The 19,219-nt window shown below is 41.5% G+C and overlaps 1 protein-coding gene across 1 annotated transcript in view; it reads left to right on the forward strand.

The window, feature by feature from the left end:
* Positions 1 to 10,255, forward strand: part of LOC146678220 (insulin-like growth factor 1 receptor) — a 63,237-nt gene extending 52,982 nt beyond the window's left edge. Inside the window, exons 11-21 of the mRNA XM_085419760.1 lie at positions 61 to 365; positions 471 to 604; positions 1,519 to 1,678; positions 1,817 to 1,916; positions 2,815 to 2,885; positions 3,381 to 3,610; positions 3,749 to 3,856; positions 4,064 to 4,226; positions 5,127 to 5,256; positions 5,390 to 5,524; positions 6,636 to 10,255. Of these exons, the coding sequence (XP_085275886.1) occupies positions 61 to 365; positions 471 to 604; positions 1,519 to 1,678; positions 1,817 to 1,916; positions 2,815 to 2,885; positions 3,381 to 3,610; positions 3,749 to 3,856; positions 4,064 to 4,226; positions 5,127 to 5,256; positions 5,390 to 5,524; positions 6,636 to 7,161 (2,062 nt within the window). The 3' untranslated portion in view covers positions 7,162 to 10,255. The remainder of the gene's footprint in view (positions 1 to 60; positions 366 to 470; positions 605 to 1,518; positions 1,679 to 1,816; positions 1,917 to 2,814; positions 2,886 to 3,380; positions 3,611 to 3,748; positions 3,857 to 4,063; positions 4,227 to 5,126; positions 5,257 to 5,389; positions 5,525 to 6,635) is intronic.
* The last annotated feature ends 8,964 nt before the right edge of the window (positions 10,256 to 19,219 follow it).

The raw sequence follows: 19,219 nt of genomic DNA on the forward strand, positions 1-19,219 counted from the left end.
ATGTCACTTAAAATCCACCTGTTTCACACTTAGAATTTCTCCTCTGACTCTACTTTTCAGGCCAGCAGATCGTCGCCGCAGAGATCTGTTTGGCATCGCCAACTCTACTCACTCCCGCCGCAACCACCTGCACGGCAACAGTAGCACTGCCCCTCCTCTTCAAGCCGCTGGCAACAGCAGCACCCCCGAACAGGATCCGGCAGACCAAGAATTTGAATTCATTGAGCAATCAGTGACAGAACGTGAGCTGCAGATCTCTGGCTTGCAGCCTTTTACGGTTTACCGCATCGATGTTCATGCGTGCAATCGACAGGTCGTACGTTGCAGCGCAGCGGAGTTTGTCTTCTCCAGAACCAAGCCTGCAGGTCAGCAATTTGTTTTGAAACATTACAGGCAACTGGGACACACATGACCAAGCTGTGATTTCTTTGATACCCATTGTAATTAAACTCTGGCTGTGATTTTACCAGAAAAAGCCGATGACATCCCGGGTCCAGTGACCTGGGAAGGCCACGAGGACTGGGTGTTTCTGCGTTGGCCGACGCCGCCTCGTCCCAACGGACTTATCCTCATGTATGAGATCAAGTTTAAACTGGGTGCTGAGGTAGGACAAACTGCCTTTGTTTCCAGTAAATTCAGTAGTTTATTCAGAATTCTTTTTGCTCGTAGATCATCTTCTCCTCTGTATGAAGTGATTAATCTGAAGTAATACTTATAATACTGCTAACTTTTAAGACTGGCAGGAAGTTCACAAAGTACATTAAAGCAAAAGGGACAGATGCTAATAGCAAACAAAAAACACAAAAGAAAAACAAAAAAGGGATGTGACATCAAAGCAAGTCTATAAAAATGAGCTTTAAAGAAGAGATTTTTATGTTACCCAGTCTGTCTGCCAGTCATTTAGCTAGAGCCATTTCACGTTTGCAAGTATCAAAGTCAACGCCATAATCTCTCATTTTCCCTTTAATGAAAAACAAATGATCACTATTCCTTTAGTCTTCACTGCACAACACAGAATTTCAGTTTAACCTAATGCTCTGAAAATGTTGGGAAGTCAGTTCTGACACACAGAATGTGATGCAGAAGTGTTCTCATGTTAAAATGTGCTCATTTTAAATGCAGAACAGATTGAACCAACAAACAGGAGTTAAGTTTTAGAAACGCCATAAAAACAGTGGCAACGCTGGGTCTCAGAAGTACATGCTAACCAATCAAATACGCCACTGACCAGACATGAGACTTATTATTTATTCATCTTGAGGCAGAATGGGTCTGGCACCCTAAACCCTGTCCTTACTATTTATTGCACAGTACAAATTAAAAACAGCAGGCCCTTGGATGTTTGATTTGGATTTAGTAAAACTTACTCCATAATAAGCTCTCTTTTCTGTGTGTGTGTGTGTGTGTGTGTGTGTGTGTGTGTGTGTGTGTGTGTGTGTGTGTGTGTGTGTGTGTGTGTGTGTGTGTGTGTGTGTGTGTGTGTGTGTGTGTGTGTGTGTGTGTGTGTGTGTGTGTCAGACTGAGAAGCATGAATGTGTATCTGGTCAAATGTATCGGGCCCAGCGTGGCGTTCGGCTGTCCAACCTCAGTCCAGGAAACTACTCAGTCAGAGTGAGAGCCACGTCTCTGGCTGGCAATGGCTCCTGGACACAAACTGTGGATCTCTATGTGGCTGAACGTAAGTAAGACGCATGCGATCATGCATCATTAGAGTTGATTGCATCATTTTTTTAAACAAAATGTTGTGCCTTTTTGTTTTCTAACTGAATGACGTCAAAACTACCAATGATATTAATCAAACTGTTCGACCTAGCAGGATATGAAAATATCTTCTACGCCATGATCTTCGTTCCCATCTCCATCATCATCTTCATCTGCCTTCTGATTGGAGTGATGGTTGTTCTCAACAGGAAAAGGTTTGTGCACAAGAAGTGTTTCGTCACCTACGAAAGCTCTATCCTGAGAAAGAGAATGCCATACTTTTCCCGAAAGAAACGCGACCCTGTATCAGGAAAAAAACCAAAATGAAAGGCATATGGGCATGTACTTTTCTTCCTTTTTCTTCCCCAAAATAAACACTTAAACAACGTACTAATGGGTGGTGTGGTCACACTGTGATCCACAGTCACTCAACCAACACACTAACCAAAGTAAAAATGCTTTTGCCAATTGTAGTCCATAAAACTAAGTGGCAAATAAAGCTAGAATTCCATCTGTTACGTGATTGGCACCCTGTTGTATGTGGGGTTATAATATTTAGTGTTTATGTTGAAATACCAAAATTATCCTGAAGAGAACTGAAGATCATAAATTTGCATGATTTGAACTCAAAACAACCTGAAGTAATATGAAGTAATGAGTCTCCAGAAGAAATTAGCAACACCTGTCATACTGTGATTTTACTTTAGGGCCTATTAATCTTTTTTTCTTTTTTCTGAGCCAGCCACAGTAGGTTTCCTAATTGAAATACTACAATACTTGTTTTCACACGTGCACTGCAACAACTTCTCTAGTTTGTAAATCAGTCAGTCTTTAACCTGTCCATTCCTTAGTATGAAGATCAAGTGCTAGAGAGCTGTGCATTGCTGCCTCCTGCTCTATCCAGGCACTGTTATGCCTAACAAATGTCGAGTATATCTGGGAGCGTAAATGCATCTGAAGCAAAAGTTCACTTGTGTCAACAGTGAATGTTGCATTTTACTAGTATTCTTTGTAAAATAAAAAAATTGATGTGCATGATTATACCCTTATGCATGCTCCCTGTTCTGTGTCTGTAAACATATATATATATATAATTATTTTTTTTTTTGTCAGGAACAGTGATCGGCTCGGAAATGGAGTTCTGTACGCTTCAGTGAACCCAGAGTACTTCAGCGCAGCAGAAAGTGAGTGAAGTTAAGCATTCCCGTCCATTCAGTGGCCTTTAGTTGAAAAACAAAACATTTGATAAGTACCTGTGATCAGCACTGCTGAGATGGAAATCTAACAGGTGGTTATTAATAAGACTGCCTCAGCTTCAGCCACCATACACCTATAGGAATTTAAATCACATTTATAACCTATGCACATTAATGTGCCAGGGAGCAAAGCCAGCCAGTTTTTATCAAATTTATCACTAATTTAAAGCCATGAAAATATATTACACTTGTACAACAATCACAATCAACCAGAAAACAACTGCAGTAATAACTAATAATTTGTCAGCTGGACTCTCTCCACTAGAGCGAGGCTAGCTAATGTGTTTTTGAAAGATTGAATCTTTATATCACTATCTCTCTGTCTGCTTTGTTAAATAGCTAACACTGGATGTGGATAGGCAGCACACATCAGAAAGTAATCACGCTTCTTTTGCTAACATAAAAATGCCTTTTTCTGTGCAGTGTATGTACCAGATGAGTGGGAAGTGGCACGGGAGAAGATCACCTTGAGCCGGGAGCTTGGCCAAGGGTCATTCGGCATGGTGTACGAAGGCATAGCCAAAGGTGTGGTCAAAGACGAACCAGAGACGCGTGTTGCCATTAAGACTGTTAATGAGTCGGCCAGCATGAGAGAGCGGATTGAGTTCCTCAATGAAGCCTCCGTCATGAAGGAGTTCAATTGTCATCATGTGGTATGTGCTCACATAAATTCAGATCTTACGGAGAAATCAGGGTAGTTCATATTTTCTGACTAGTTAAGAAGAAATGGCCACATGGTTACATCAGTTCCCTTTGTTACCTGTGTTTGAATCATCCTATGTTTGTTGCAGGTTCGTCTCCTGGGAGTGGTCTCTCAGGGCCAGCCCACGCTGGTTATCATGGAACTGATGACCCGAGGAGATCTAAAAAGTTACTTGCGCTCCTTGCGACCTAAAGAGGTAGTAAATTGTCGTCATAGTGATCCACAGAAAATGAGTACTGAATAAAAACAAAGCTAAATATTTAATCAGTAGGGGTTTTTTGCATGATAGTAACTTAATTGTATCTCTATCCAGTGTAATGCAATGTTGTAATTAAGTGCAGTGAGAGAGTATCACCTGTGGGTCAGATAATTCATGTTCGCTTGTTCTCCTTCATGTCTCCAGCAACAGTGGTCCAGCCTATCTCTCCCTCCTCTGAAGAAGATGCTTCAGATGGCAGGGCAGATTGCTGATGGCATGGCTTACCTCAACGCCAACAAGTTTGTCCACCGAGATCTGGCAGCCAGGAACTGCATGGTAGCCGAGGACTTTACTGTTAAGATCGGAGGTAAAGGATGAGTCTTGTCACTGGAAGTATGCTCACTAAGTGTAAACTCAATTACAGAGTAAAGTAGAAAACACACCACTAGCATCATTAGCTATTTTCTAGACAGTTATAGCTACAATGATGTGCCTTGTTAAAATGTCTAAGGCTCATGTGATGTGCTGTCTAAGGGTGTTGTCACATCTTCTGTGTTTAATCAGTTTAAATTGAACTGTTCGTTTGTGCAGATGCTAGCACAGTAATAGCACTCGGCAGCGAACCAAAACAACTGTGCTGAAACCCTTTAGAGGAGGTGGTCTCAGTGCAGTTCCAAATGAACTCCAGAGCGGTTTGTTTATGGTGGGAACGTAATCCGACCCCCATCCGAACCAACTACAAATGCTTTGGATTCTGAATGGGGCAAGGCACTGTTAATGCCTGTACGGGCTAGCAGATAGCCATGACATGAGCTTAAATTCTCCTTCTTCTCTGATAGTCCAGAACACAGCACTTTCTTCCTGTATTTGCTTTTGTTGCTTCCATCCACAGAAACTTCTGGCCAATGAGGGGACTGGGTTGTAGTCATGCATTTTGCTTTGCTTAGAGTTTACTTGGATTTTTCTCTGTGTGAAAACAAACCAAACTGCAGGGAAAAGCTACAAGTTTACAAACTGATTAACTGATTCGGACCAGAGTAAACAAACCATAGGTGTGAAAACACCCTAAGTGATGGCAGTGAATGTAATGCTGTTTTAAGAGTTATAATACCAGTAAAAAGCACCACCGTATGAAATACAAACCCACTCAAATTACACCAAGAAGTCAGAAAAAATTTGAAAGCATTTCTATCGAATGAAGTGACTGTTTTTTGCTTCACTTTCTTACTTTTGGTCTGTGTGCGCTTGTGTTTGTGTGTGTGAGTAGATTTTGGCATGACCAGAGACATCTATGAGACAGATTACTACCGCAAAGGTGGTAAAGGTTTGCTCCCCGTACGTTGGATGTCACCCGAGTCCCTGAAAGATGGAGTCTTTACCACCAACTCGGATGTCTGGTAAGCAGACGCATGAAAACACACATGGTGACTTCATTCTATGTGTATACTGCTTCCAAAAATATGTCATCATTGTCATAAAGATAATGGAAAGCACACTTTTTTGCCCCCCTCCCCATTTCCCTCTATACAGGTCATTTGGGGTTGTGCTGTGGGAGATTGCCACTCTGGCAGAACAGCCCTACCAAGGTCTCTCTAATGAACAAGTTCTCCGTTTTGTCATGGAGGGGGGGCTTCTGGAGAAACCTCAGAACTGTCCCGATATGCTGTAAGACACACAAACTCCACACTGCACATTCACATAAAATGCTCTCATGTCTGTTTTCCTCTTCTCTGCTGGTTAATTTTAATTATCCGCTCAGTGAAGGGGCACTGCTGCCCTTCAGCCTGTGGTCTCTGGATTTGCTGAACTGCAGTACTGATTGCCTTCACAGCCCATCTATATTTCAGTGTGTGAACTTGTGTTCTTTAAGATGTGTTTCTTCTTAATGTGAAACAGCCGCAGTATAAATCCACATCAAAAGAGTCATGAGTGTCACAGACAAATTTGGCAACCAACAAGAAAACACTGAAGGATGCATCAGATGGTGAAGTCATGCGGAGAACAAATGTGAAGTCCCAGGGTTTGCTCTCTTCCCTAACAGCAACAATTTTATAAATAATATTATTCATTAGCATATCTAGAAAATACGGTCTTACTAGTGCACTTCCTTAATTAATAATGATGTGTTGTGTCCTAATTGTTTGGTTTGCAGCGGACCTCATCTCTTGCTTTACAAAATAAAAATCAGGCCCAGTTTGACATCCTGGAGCTGCCACTTCTGAAAAAAACACTTTTAGGTGCATTACTGCCCCCTTCTGGTTGTAGTAGCATGTTTGATACTACCAGGTACCAGTAAACACAAGAGAAAACGTTGATTCTAAGAAGATAAATATTGGTGTAAATTATTAGTATAATTTTTTTTAAGTGACCATTTTAGAAATAGCGGAGTCCACCTTACAGCAACTCTAAAACAAGTTAAGATGCTTCTTTAATCCACTCAAACTGCAGTGTAAGTTTGATAAGTTATGACTGCTTGAGTCATAAATTTGTTTGTCAGAATCAGGTTGGCTGCAGAGCTCTCTGTGCTGGATGCATGTGAAGGCAGCATCAGCTCAGCACTTCATAAACAAGAAGCGAGTGCACGAGGGTCATACAGCCATTTTAGCAACAGAAAGCAAACATTTGGCAAAAGTAAATATTGGTTTGTTGGTAGGAAAGTACAGTTCCTCTGGATAGGGTCATTACTGCAGGAGGACATGTTGTTGCTGAATACTGACCTGACCTATTTGTGTGTGTGTGTGTGTGTGTGTGTGTGTGTGTGTGTGTGTGTTTGCAGGTTTGAGCTGATGCGAATGTGTTGGCAGTACAATCCTAAGATGCGTCCATCCTTTGTTGAGATCATCAGCAGCATAAAGGATGAGCTGGACCCGTGTTTCAGGGATGTCAGTTTCTTCTACAGCGCCGATAACAAGCCCCCCGATGCGCCGCAGCTCCACCTGGAAAAGCTAGACAACATGGAAGATGTTCCTCTGGACGTTCCGTCATCGACACAACTGCAGCAGACTCCAGCTCCCCAACAGACGCCCCCTTCCCCAAGCTCAGAAGCACCACCTGGCCCATCGCTAGCTCCCAGCTCACCTTCCTCTCCCTGCACGTCGAGAGCTGCCATGGACAAGCACCCCTCCAGCCAGCAAGCAGCTAATGGGCTGTCGGGGGCGGGGCACGCAGCGGGGGCGGGGCTCGGGACGGGCTCGAGCGTCACAATGCGGCCGTCTCTGGATGATCTGCCACCATACGCGCACATGAATGGAGGACGCAAAAATGAGCGTGCCATGCCTCTCCCGCAGTCCTCTGCCTGCTGATTGGACAACCCACCAGACTGCAAACCTTCCATCTGCTGGACATCTCAGTGGATGGAATAAAAAAAAATTTTGTTGTTGTTGTTTTGGGGAATTTTTTTTTGTTTGTTTTTTAAATCAAATACAGCAAACCGCGTGGTCCACTAGCTGGATGTGACCATTCAGTGAGACTTACAGGAAGACGAGCAAACATGTTCTTCTTTTTCTGTTTTTCCTTTTCATAAAGTTTTGGTTTCTACCAGCTGGCTGTCCAACGTGACACTGCCCTCGAGTGGGAAGATCAAAAACACTACAAATAAGAAAAATATCAATAATTTGTGAGATCTCTTTCTCTCTCTTTATGGCTGAACTTATTTTATAATCCATCATTTGTTACTTTTTTATATGTATTTACAAATGGGAGAAGAAAAATCTATAGGCCTTTATATAAAACGAGCGGCGTTTTGTTTGCTTTTGAACGGGCATTATGGTGAAAACGTTAAGCATATCTAATGAAGAAGAAACTCTTAAGAGTGACTGGCATGTCTCGTCGGTCGTTCAGTAGTGTGGTTGCTCTGCAGGCTGAGTGTCAGCGTAATGCCGGATCAACAGCCAACTCGCTGAAACAAACAACCAGAGGGGGAAAGGTCAACTCTGCCAAATTTATTGCCAAATTTATACTGTTTGTCAGATTCTCTCTTCTGCAGTTTTGCCCTGTAATTCTCCAACACACTCCATTGAAAATTAAAGCAAAACAAATCTGCTACTGCACTATTTTGAAATAAAAGGGATATTACCTTCCCTCTACAGTGCTACACTACAGTAAATCTGACATTATAGACTTTGAAATTATCTGAAATTGAGCCACATCTTTTCACAAAGTGCTGTACCATTACGGTTAAACCGCCAAATACAGTCCATAAAGAAGCAAAAAAAAATTAAAAATTAAAAAAACAAACAAACTCAAAGCGAGGACTGCGGATGGAAAAAGTGTAAATGGGAAAAACAAACATAAACACGAGTTGTACAACGTCTCTCAGTCGGGGTTCTCAGAGTTCAGAGGCGTCTTTGTTGTTGTATTCGAACAGGTATTTTTTTAGGCTAGTCATCGGTCTCCAACCTTTACAACATCTCTCTGTGGGCAGAGCATTTATGTACACACCAGTTGTTTGTGTCACTTTTCTAACTTTTCTACAGTTGGAGACATTCATCGTGTACAGAAAGAAGCTGCTATTCCTTATTTCTCTTTGTGGTTGTAATATAGTCAATATCTATATATTAAAAAGAGAAAAAAAAACTCCTTCAGGTTGGATCTACGAACGTTTCAACTACAGTCCTTTTTTTTTTTTAATGCTTGTAACTGTGTAAAGTGTATCTGAGCTGGTTTCGTTTCTGTGTTTGCGTATAAGGTACGACTATTTGCCTTGTGTTTTGAAACACTTCCCCTCCCATCTAATTAGGGGACAGCGATGGGGTGCGACGACCATCGGTGTTCTTGTACTCTCTCGGGACCCTTTTGCATCAGTCCTCTATGGTTTGGACTAAACCGCTTCTACCCATCATTATCACTCTTAAGAGGCCAGGTGTCCCAACTAAATCTCAGGTCAAAGAGGAAAGTTTAATCCTGTTCTACTTTCCCGTTTGTTTTCTTCTTCTTCTTTTTTTTCCTTGTTCTGTCAAAACCCAGAGACATCCAGCCTGGTGTGTGTTAAACCTCGGTCTCATTCTTATTCTCTCTGACTGCTTTTCTTTTTTTAACAATACTCAAAAGCAGTGTTTTTACAACCGAATGGTTGTCAGGCTGCGTTTGATTTGACCTTTACACTTATGTATAGAAACCTAATACTGACAAAATGTAGAAGTGAGACATTTCAAAATGTAGCATTAAACACTGATAAACAATACTGTTAGTTAAATAATTCAGAAGGCATATTAAATAAAGAAATATGTAATTTATGATAATCTTCTATTATACCAGCTCATCACCTTAGTTTCCCCCTTTTTTTTGGAGGGTTTGTGCACACTTGCTGTTTGTTTAGTGCCTTTTAGCCACCTAGCAGCAAGAATACACTAAAAGGGGGCACGCAGTGGCGTCGGGGTGAGCTAATCCTAGTTATCTACCTGAGCCACCTGGTTCACCCAAGCTAACTTATTATAAAACAAACTCCAGAGTAAAAATTAAGTTACTTACTTTAATTACTCCTTTATTTGTTACCAACTATACAGGTGATAAGTACAGTTTACATTTTTACCTGAAGCATTTTACCCAGCAAGAAAATATTAACACATTTTCTTGCTGGCTCATGCTAGTTATACCTTTTTTTTGTTCTGGTTTATTATGAAAGAAAAGTGTTCATTAAATCATATGCTGCCATAATATGCCCTAATTCATGGTAAAAAACAAGAGCCGAATATGAAGATAATTGTGTTAAAAATTGGATATTTGTACCAGAAATGGTCCTCATGCTAGTTTAGTTGGGGGGAAAAAAGGTTAGCTGTAGCTAAGTGGCTAGCAGCTCTGTCAGATGATCCCCACACATGCATAAAAGTCCTGAAAAAGTAATTAATGACCAGATTAATCATTAAATGTGTGCCAAAACCCTCCCAAAATCTCGGGCAATAAAAGATAAAAGGATGTATAAAATGTTCTTTTTAGTCCGCATTGTAATCATTTAGCTAACAGTATTATGTGAACTCACATTTCTTTTTTTCTGATACTGCATTTTTGTCAGTTTCAGGGCTCTGTGTTAGTGCCGTGTGCAAACCTTAAGAGTACAATGCAAAACATAATTTATGTATTTCAGGCGAGTACAGAAACCTGTCTGTGGGATACTTTCACCTTCTTCTAATCAACTTCTGTCTCTTCATCAGGGGTGGTTTTCTTTAGGCTGCTAGAGTAACCCATATTATTTATCTTTTTTCAACATATAAACGTGTGTTTGTAGAAGATTGGGCTGAGACATGGGTGAAAATTAATCTTATAGCATTGAGAGGTTTTTTTTTTCCTTTGGGAACATTAAGATGTCACAGGTGACACTAAAAGGATTTATAAAAGGAACAAGTATTGAGGCCCTTCTCTTTGAGAATAAATCTTAATGGTATTCTTTATGAAGATTTACTGAAGAAAAACCATAATGTATGATCAGAGTGGACCACATAGAAAGATTTTTAAAGGTTTATTTGCCTCTGAAAGCAGCATTTGTGTATCCCTTGCCCAAATGTTTCTTGGTTATTTATGTCCTTTTTGTGTGAAGTGTAAATCACTGTAAAAAAAAAAAATCCCCCATTAGATATTTTTGTTTTCCTTCTGATATGTTGTCATTTTGTTTTGTTTTTTTCTCTATTGTGGGGGAAGGTCTTGTTATTAATCCTTCAACCATCCATCTACCTCACTTTTTTTCTTTTTTTCCCAATCTATCTACATGTACAGAACAACAAAACATCTCACCTACAGTTGACTGGCTGTAATGACGATCTCACTGCATGCTGTCAATAACATGGTCAAATCCAAACCACAAACTAAACCATCCTGGAAACATGGTAAAAGTTCCAAGGGGAAAAACATGACCATCAAACATCTTGCTATTGAAGTTTGGCCCACGATGGCTTTTGTATTTGGGCTTTCTAAAGTCTGGAGGAGCTGCTACAAGCATACAAGAATGGAGGAAGGGCAGTTCTGTCCTTTGCACCTACTCTGCACATAATCCACCACCACATTGTAGGGTTACGAAGTAGCATGTAGAATCCCCCCTTTTTATCTTTTGTATTTTTCAGGTTATCCTGTAATCAGGTGGATGAAGTTGTGACCTAAGCTAGCCACTATATGGCAAATCCACCTATTCGCTTGGTAAAACACACACAATGCAAACTTTCTTTATGGTACTATAAATTACTAACGTTTAATATGAAAAAATATAATGAAGAGTACAACTTAAAAATGTTTTATGGGTGTATTAGGGCCACATTGAGAAATTACTATATATTTTTTCATTATGTTGCCCTAATATTTGTACAGTTCTGGATGCCATTGTTGCTTGGAAAAACACTGTCGAGTGGGGTTTTCAAAGAGAGGAGAAGTAAATATAGCTGTAATTTAGTAGTAGTGCATGAAACTGGGTCTACCTGAAGGCCAAATTCGCACCTTTTAAATCCCACACGTGACCTGTGCCATGATGGTTCCGACCTAGAAAGCCCACTGAAGATGTTAGACAATCATTCACTTTATTTTTCTAGTTTATAAAAACAATGCTGCTACTATATGCTGTTTTAAAACTTGTTTAAACACATAAGGATACATATATGCAGGACTGCAGGCTGACAACCACCAGTTTCACCATTTTCAGTGTGACAGTTTAAATCCGTGAAAGCCCTCACTGCCTTTTATTACACTTTGAAGCACCGCCGAGTCTAAAACGAGCTTTCTCTGGTGATTTCTTCTTCTAGCTGTGGACAGTATAGACCGGTTTCAGCAGGCACACATTTTATGACTTTTTTTTTCTGTCAATACTTGCAGCAGGTATTTGGTACGTAGAAATGTTGATAAGTGAAGGTTGTGTGACTTCTGGATTTCACTATAACTATTACTTGCTTCATTTGAGGATTTTTTTTTTCAACTTTTTTACTGCCATAACAGGACTTTAGAGCTGTTGCTTTTGCCTCTAGACCTGTTTCCACATCAGTCAAATGCTCTCCCTCGTTTTTCTTTTCTTTTTTTTAAACCCTTCTTCCTCTCCTGTCAGGGTCATAACTTCAAACTGGAGGTCTCTGTAAGCCCAGCTGCAGGAAACGAATCCATGTTGGGTGGTCAGGATGGGTATTTTGGAGTTTGTGGTCTGAATTTTGCCTCACTTTTACCACTGGAACACCTCACAGAGCCGACATAAAATCAAATTTCGATATTTTTTTTCTCTCCTTTTTTTGTTACATTGATGGTCATTTTGTTACCTGTACTTTTGATTTGTGTAAATTATTCATAGCCTTCCAACTTTTTGCGTTTTTATTGAAATGATCTGTTAGACTGAGGTTTCATTTTGGTTTCTCTTTTGTACATGCTGTTGTAAGAATTTTTCCTGTTATCGATATATTCTGAGTTCTGGGAAAAATTATTGGCTGAAGGAAAAGAGAATGTCTGTTTCTCTGATTCTTTTTTTTTTCTACAGGAGATTTAAGATGAATAAAAATGTATGCAAACTGTTTTGCTGCGTGTTTTGTTGGAACGGATGTTATTTGGGATGAATTTTGTATATTTCTAGTCAAGGTTTAAGGAAATATAAGTAGAACATCTCAGTGTATTTAATTTATAGTTCAATAACATGAGCACAGTGAACGAATATGGCTGAATTTATATAACAGGTTTAACATAAACGGCTGAAGCATGTTGCTTATTTTTCAAAAACAGGATTTGGTAACAGTAACCTGTGACTATAAACTGGATGTTGGATGCAGCTGCCAAAACCACATGTGCTGTCCGTGTTAATTACAGTATTCAGTTTTTATCCAAGTATTCCCTGTGAGCCAAAAGGTCAATTCAGGAGGATCTAAATGCTTTATTCAAGGTTCAAGGTTCTTTATTTGTCACATGCATAGTTATACAAGTATAACACACAGTGAAATGTAGCCTGACACGCTCCTCAACATGTGCAAAAAAATTGGGGGGGGGGGTGTAGAGGAAGAACATTATATACATATAATAATAAAAACATACATATAAATATATATATATATATATATATATATATATTAGGGGTGCAACGATATTCGTATCGATATTGAACCGTTCGATACAGTGCTTTCGGTTCGTACGCATATGTATCGAACAATACAACATTTGTAATTTATTTTATCAACTTTCCTTCTGACGATGCTGTCTGTGTTGAGCGCTCAGTGAATCTGCGTTCGACTACTCCGCCTAGGCTGCACTGTCGAGCGCAGATCCACTGAGCGCTCAACACAGACAGCATAGTCAGGAGGAAGAGCGCAGGGCAAGCTAGCGAGACAGAAGTTAAGCTCTCCTTGCAAGATGGACCTCCCCCACTCTCATTCAGATCTGGCGTTTGGAATTATTTTGGTTTTCATGTGACGTATGACCCTGAAGGTAAGCGAGTCATGGACTAAAGTAAAACAGTATGTTGGATGTGCCATGCAATGCTTAATTACATTGGTGTGAACTAGTGTGTTAGCGCAGTTAGCTCGTTAACGTGTTGGCCGTCTAGCCCCATGCACGGGGCGATCGGCGGTAGCTCGTTAACGGAGATTTGCCGTGTTGTGGCGTTAAGGTCATTTCAACGAGATTAACCTGAAAGCACTAGTGGGAACACAACGAATATGACTGCACATTTACACCGACATCATCCTAGTGCAAAGACAAAAACAACAAGCATGCTACTAACTTTAGCCGAGTCATTTAGACAGCTGTTAGCACGTGATTCTCCTTATGGAGACCTGATATGTTTAATATGCTGCTGAGAATATAGCCCAGAAGAAGCGGATAGTATAGCTTTTATTTTGGAAAGAGACATTTCTCTGTAATAAACTCTCTTTTCCAAAGATGAGTGATTCCTCAATCAGATACAGGGCTTGCAAAATCGCTAGCCTGACGTCCTGGAGCTAGCGATCTTTCCAGTCGGGCTACAAAAATCTATCTCTTCCCTGCCCGTCGGGCTATTGTAGGAAAAATATATGTCAATGCTTTTGCATTCTTTCAGAAATGTAGCTGGGTAATTATGTCATTGGCATCGGTGAGCCACTGTCAATATGTGACATATTGAAATCGCGTTTGAATTTGCGCTTGTTTTTTTGCTTTCACTTTGCAATGACAGCACTGATCTGTGAGTGATGATAATTTGTGCACCAATTCCTCTGACATCGTCTTATTAATCGTTAGCTTACTATGCAAACATGACAAGTGAAATCTCCCGCAGCAAGCTTAAACATGTGAGAGGTTGATCGCACAGAGAATCGCTGAGCTTATGTGAGTCCGTGTGTAAAAGTAGCAGTATATATATTTTAGTTCTGCTGAGCCAAATAAGACAGGTCGGGGTGAAGAAGTGACAGCCAAAGAAAAGCTTACCACAAAACGGAGAAGTTATGACAAATCAGACTATAAGGCAAAAAGAAAATGCAGCTTTATGGTTTCATGGACAAAAGAATTTCTGTGGCTGCAATATGACGAGCTAAATAACCAGGGCTGCACATAAGTGGTCCGCAGGTGCGCATTCGCTGTCAAAATAAAAAACGCGCACAAGGGTTAGGGTTAAATTTAAAAACTGTACTTTTGAGTTAAAATATATATTTATAATTTTAATAAATGACAAATTAAAAAGGCATGAACATTTTTTTGTATCGAAAAAATATCGAACCGTGACACCAAAGTATCGAACCGAACCGTGAATTTTGTGTATCGTTGCACCCCTAATATATATATATATGTAGTATATACATTGGGTGAATGTGCAGTAGTAGCAGCAAGCAGGTGAATTCTGTACATTAATATGAATAGACATCTGACTATTTACAGGATAGACAATATAAACATATTTAAAATTAAAGGAATTGAAATGTACATTGTGCCTTGGTTTAGAGTGCCTGGAAGAGTCCTGACTCAGTCAATTATAGATGATGTGAGAGGGCGGGTGTGTGTGTTTAGGGCACGGATGGCTTGGGGATAGAAGCTCCTCTTGAGTCTCTCTGTCCTTGCCCGGATGATGCGGAACCTTCTACCAGATTGCAGAAGTTGGAACAGTTTGTTGCCAGGATGGGACGGGTCCTTCAGTATCTGCGCTGCTCTAGTCCGGCATCTCCTGGTGTAGGTGTCCTGAAGCGGGGGGAGAGCAATCCTGCAGCAGCGTTCTGCTGTACGGATCACTCTCTGGAGAGCTTTTTGGTCCTTCACACAGCTGTTCCCAAACCACGATGTCATGTTCTGTGTGAGGATGCTCTCCACAGCGCCTGTATAGAAAATCCTGAGGATCTTTGGAGAGACCCTGAACTTCCTCAGTTGTCGTAGGTGATACAGGCGCTGCCTAGCCTTTTGGTCTGGACCTGAATGTGGGCAGCCCATGTCAGGTCTGAGGAGATGTGGACACCAAGATACTTGAAGGACTGCACCCTCTCCACTGGAGCTCCATTGATGATAATGGGCTTGTAGTCTCTGTGCTGACTCCTTCTGAAGTCCACCACCAGCTCCTTGGTCTTGCCGACGTTCAGCTGGAGGTGGTTGTCCTGGCACCACGATGCCAGATTCTTCACTTCATCCATGTAGGCCGCCTCATCGTTGTTGGAGATGGCACCCAACACCACTGTGTCGTCAGCAAACTTCACAATGGTGTTGGAGCCATGGGTGGCCACACAGTCTGAAGTGTAGAGGGAGTAGAGCAGTGGCGAGAGGACACATCCCTGAGGTGCTCCTGTGTTGATGGTGATGCTGTTGGAGAAGCACCTGCCCACCCTCACCACCTGAGTTCTGCCAGTGAGGAAGTCCAACACCCATGCACACAGACGGCTGTTAAGTCCCAGATCCCTCAGCTTTGTGAACAGTCTGCAGGGCACTATTGTGTTAAACGCTGAACTGTAATCAACAAACAGCATTCGCACATAGTTACCCTGTTTCTTGTCCACGTGGCTGAGAGTGGTGTGTAGGACGTGGGCGATGGCATCCTCTGTGGATCTGTTGGATCTGTAGGCGAACTGCAGCGGATCTGTGGTGTCTGGGATGGAGGAGGAGATGATGTTCTTCAGCAGCCTCTCAAACACCTTCATTACTACCGAGGTCATTGCAACTGGCCGGTAATCGTTCAGGGATGAGGGTTTGCTGTTCTTGGGCACAGGGATGATGGTGGATCTTTTGAAGCATGTGGGGACCACAGACTTCGCCAGGTACTCTTTATCAGTTTTTTCTAGTCTTGGTTCTGTGTGATGTCAGTGAGTTTAACATGGCCATCTCAGGCACACAGCTCTCTGTATGCAGAGGCTCTACTCCAGTGTTTTCCCAAACCACAACAACACTTCCCTCATGGTGCTTTATATTGTAAGGTCAAAACCCTACATTAATACACAAAAACTCCGACCCCCTATGAGCAAGCACTTTGGCGACAGTGGGAAGGAAAAACTCTCTTTTAAAAGAGAGAAACCTCCGGCAGAAGCAGGCTCTGGAATGGGGTGGCCATCTGCCACGGCCAGCTGGCGATGAGGGAAGGAGGGCGGTTTTAAAATTAAATTTAGAAATTAAATTTAGATGCCCAATTTAAATAAATATTTTACGCCAATTTAAGAGTTTTGTCACATAATCGCATGCGCGTTTCAGTTACATTTTAGCGCTGGCATGAGAAAGCCCTAAAGATGACATTTTGGCTCTTCAACTTGGCATGTTTTTGGAAGGTTTTGACGATTACTTCGTCAATCACTGAGTTGCTTGACCTCATTAAGAGTACTGGAGAAGGCAACCTTTCATGGAGTTCATTGTATACTGTCAGGCTGCGTTGTTAAATGTTCTCTGAGGACATTTTGTAGTTTTTGGACAAAATTTTGTTCCAGATCTTATGGGAAACCCTCTGCATAATAAACTTAGATGTATCTGGATGCCATGTTGCCGTCTCATTTCCTTCAGCCATAGCGTGCATTACCAGATCTTTAGTGAAATTTTTCACAACTTCCTTGTACTCTTCCCTGTTTTCAGAGACACTGAGTAGTCTTTTTGGTAAAGCCAACAGGTGTTTGGTGAAGGTTGGGACAGTAATGTTATCAAGCTGTTCTCTCAGATTAAAAGTCAAACGTTTTTCCTTGCAGTTATGTGTTTTGAAAAGATCCTTGAGAATGGCCTTGTCTAGATTTTTCAGGTAATTTGGGGATAGATCCATTTTGGGAAAGACAGACTGTCCTTCTCCTGTTTTAGGATCAGGATTTCACCGTCTCTCTGCTGAAGCTACAAACTGGGGTGTGTTTAAGACTGCTGCCATAAGAGAGGACGGTTCTGTGAATTTAGAGGAATATGCATCAGTGGTCACCAGCTGCATCAGCACATGCATTGACAATATTGTCCCCACCAAGCGATACAAAACCTATCCAAAATCAGAAAACACGGTTGAACTCTGAGGTATGTTCCATGCTGCATGCACGCTCCACTGCATTTGCCTCTGGTGCCGCAGAGGGCTACAAAAAGGCCAGATATGACCTGCGCAGATCCATCAGGGAAGCCAAGTGGCAGAACAGTCTGAAGCTGGAAGGACACTACAACAATTCAGACTCCTGACACATGTGGCAGGGCCTGCAACACATTAGTGATTTCCAGCTGCAACACGCTACCAGATGAGCTGAGTTCTACGCTCGCTTCGACACTCTCAACACCAACCGATACAGAGGGATTCTACCAGCAGGGGCAGCACAGAGCTCTTCACTCACTGTGACTTCGACTGAGGTATGCAAGGTTCTGAGGAGGATTAACCCGCGACAGTGACTGACTTTGAGGGTGTGCTCTTCAGAGCTGGCTGAGGTGTTTACAGACATTTTCAACTTGTCCCTCACCCAATCAGCTGTGCCCACATGCTTCATGTCTACCACTATAGTGTCCCTCCCCAAGAAAAACAACATAACCTGATTGAATGACTATCGCCCCATCGCACTCACTTCAATTGTAATGAACTGTTTTGAGAAGATAGTCATGTCCCATATCAAAGCAGACATCCCGGATACATTAGACCCTCTGCAATTTGCATATCAGCGCAATCGTACTACTGAGGACGCAGTTAATGCAGCCATCCACACAGCCCCTTTCACACCTCAAAAATAAGGACACCTATGTTCAAATGCTGTTTATAGACTACAGCTCAGCATTCAACACCGTCATCCCAAGCAGACTGGTGGAAAAGCTCTTCACTCTTGAACTGACACCCCAGTCAGTCAGAGTTGGTATCAGGACAACAGGTACAAAGATAGTGAGCACAGGGACTCCCCAAGGCTGTGTGCTCAGTCCACTCCTGTACACCTTCTTCACCTATGACTGTGTTCCTGCACAGGTATACACTACATAATAGAACTGTATTTACCCCTAACCTGTAAATTTGCAATTTTTGTACAGATCTCTGCATATACACCTTAATATTGCATACTCCATATATATTATCACTGTGACAGTGTTGCAACTACTTTCACTTTAAATTCTGTTAACACCCACATATAAGCTACAAGATTTACAAAGCACTGTTTTACTTATTATTACTTTCTTTTAGTTGTGTGAAGGGAACCCACAAAGTAAGAATTTATCAGTCCCATTTATTAGTATTAATTCAGATATGTCCCTCTGAGGAACAGCTGGACTGGATGGTGAATTTTTGTTTTTATGGGCCAATGTTTGTTTGTTTGTTTGTTTTTGTAACGGTATAAACAATGAAAGGTGGGGGATTGGCCAATTGGTAACAGTTGACTCTGGGCTGGACCAATTACAGCCAAGGAGGTTGGATGCATCCTCCTCCTTGCTTGAGTAACGGCTCTCAAAGCAGTCTTATCAAAGGCAAACAGAAGAAAATGGTATTGAGGTATCCGTATTGAGGTTAAAAGGGACGCGATTTGATCTGTACTTCAGCTAGAATGAAAAAAAGACACAAAGCTGGAGTTATTCTGTGTCTTTGCTGCACAACTGCCTCTTCTTCTCTCATTCTCTCCCCCTCCCTCTCCTGTTGCTACTTCAATCATGGAACTGATCAATGATCAGCTGATTGGCTTTTCTGAAGCAAGTCTCATCTCTCTTGTTTGTTTATCGCCCACTTTGCGCCAGAAAGAGGAAACCAGCAGATGTCGCGCTAAACAACAGCAGCACGTTTAAGCTTGATCAGCTGATGTTAGAATTTATTTAATATTACTTTCTAGTTTCAGCGGATGTTTGCTGGAGCCACAGCTGTAAAAGCTGCTGGTCATGATATCTGTTTGGATATGTGGTGAGAGGGAAACATGAAGATGAAACCAGGAGATGTCCTTAGTGGATCATCAGAGCTGAACAGGTGATGGAGAAACAGGTTTACCTTTTAGGTGACATGAAGGAGTTGAAGGAAAGTTATGAACTGTTTCTGAGAGACAAATAACAAAATAAATC

Source organism: Rhamphochromis longiceps, linkage group LG1 (genome assembly GCF_057381845.1).
Source record: "Rhamphochromis longiceps isolate RC_006_pf linkage group LG1, R_longiceps_female_GT1.1, whole genome shotgun sequence".
NCBI lineage: Eukaryota > Metazoa > Chordata > Actinopteri > Cichliformes > Cichlidae > Rhamphochromis > Rhamphochromis longiceps.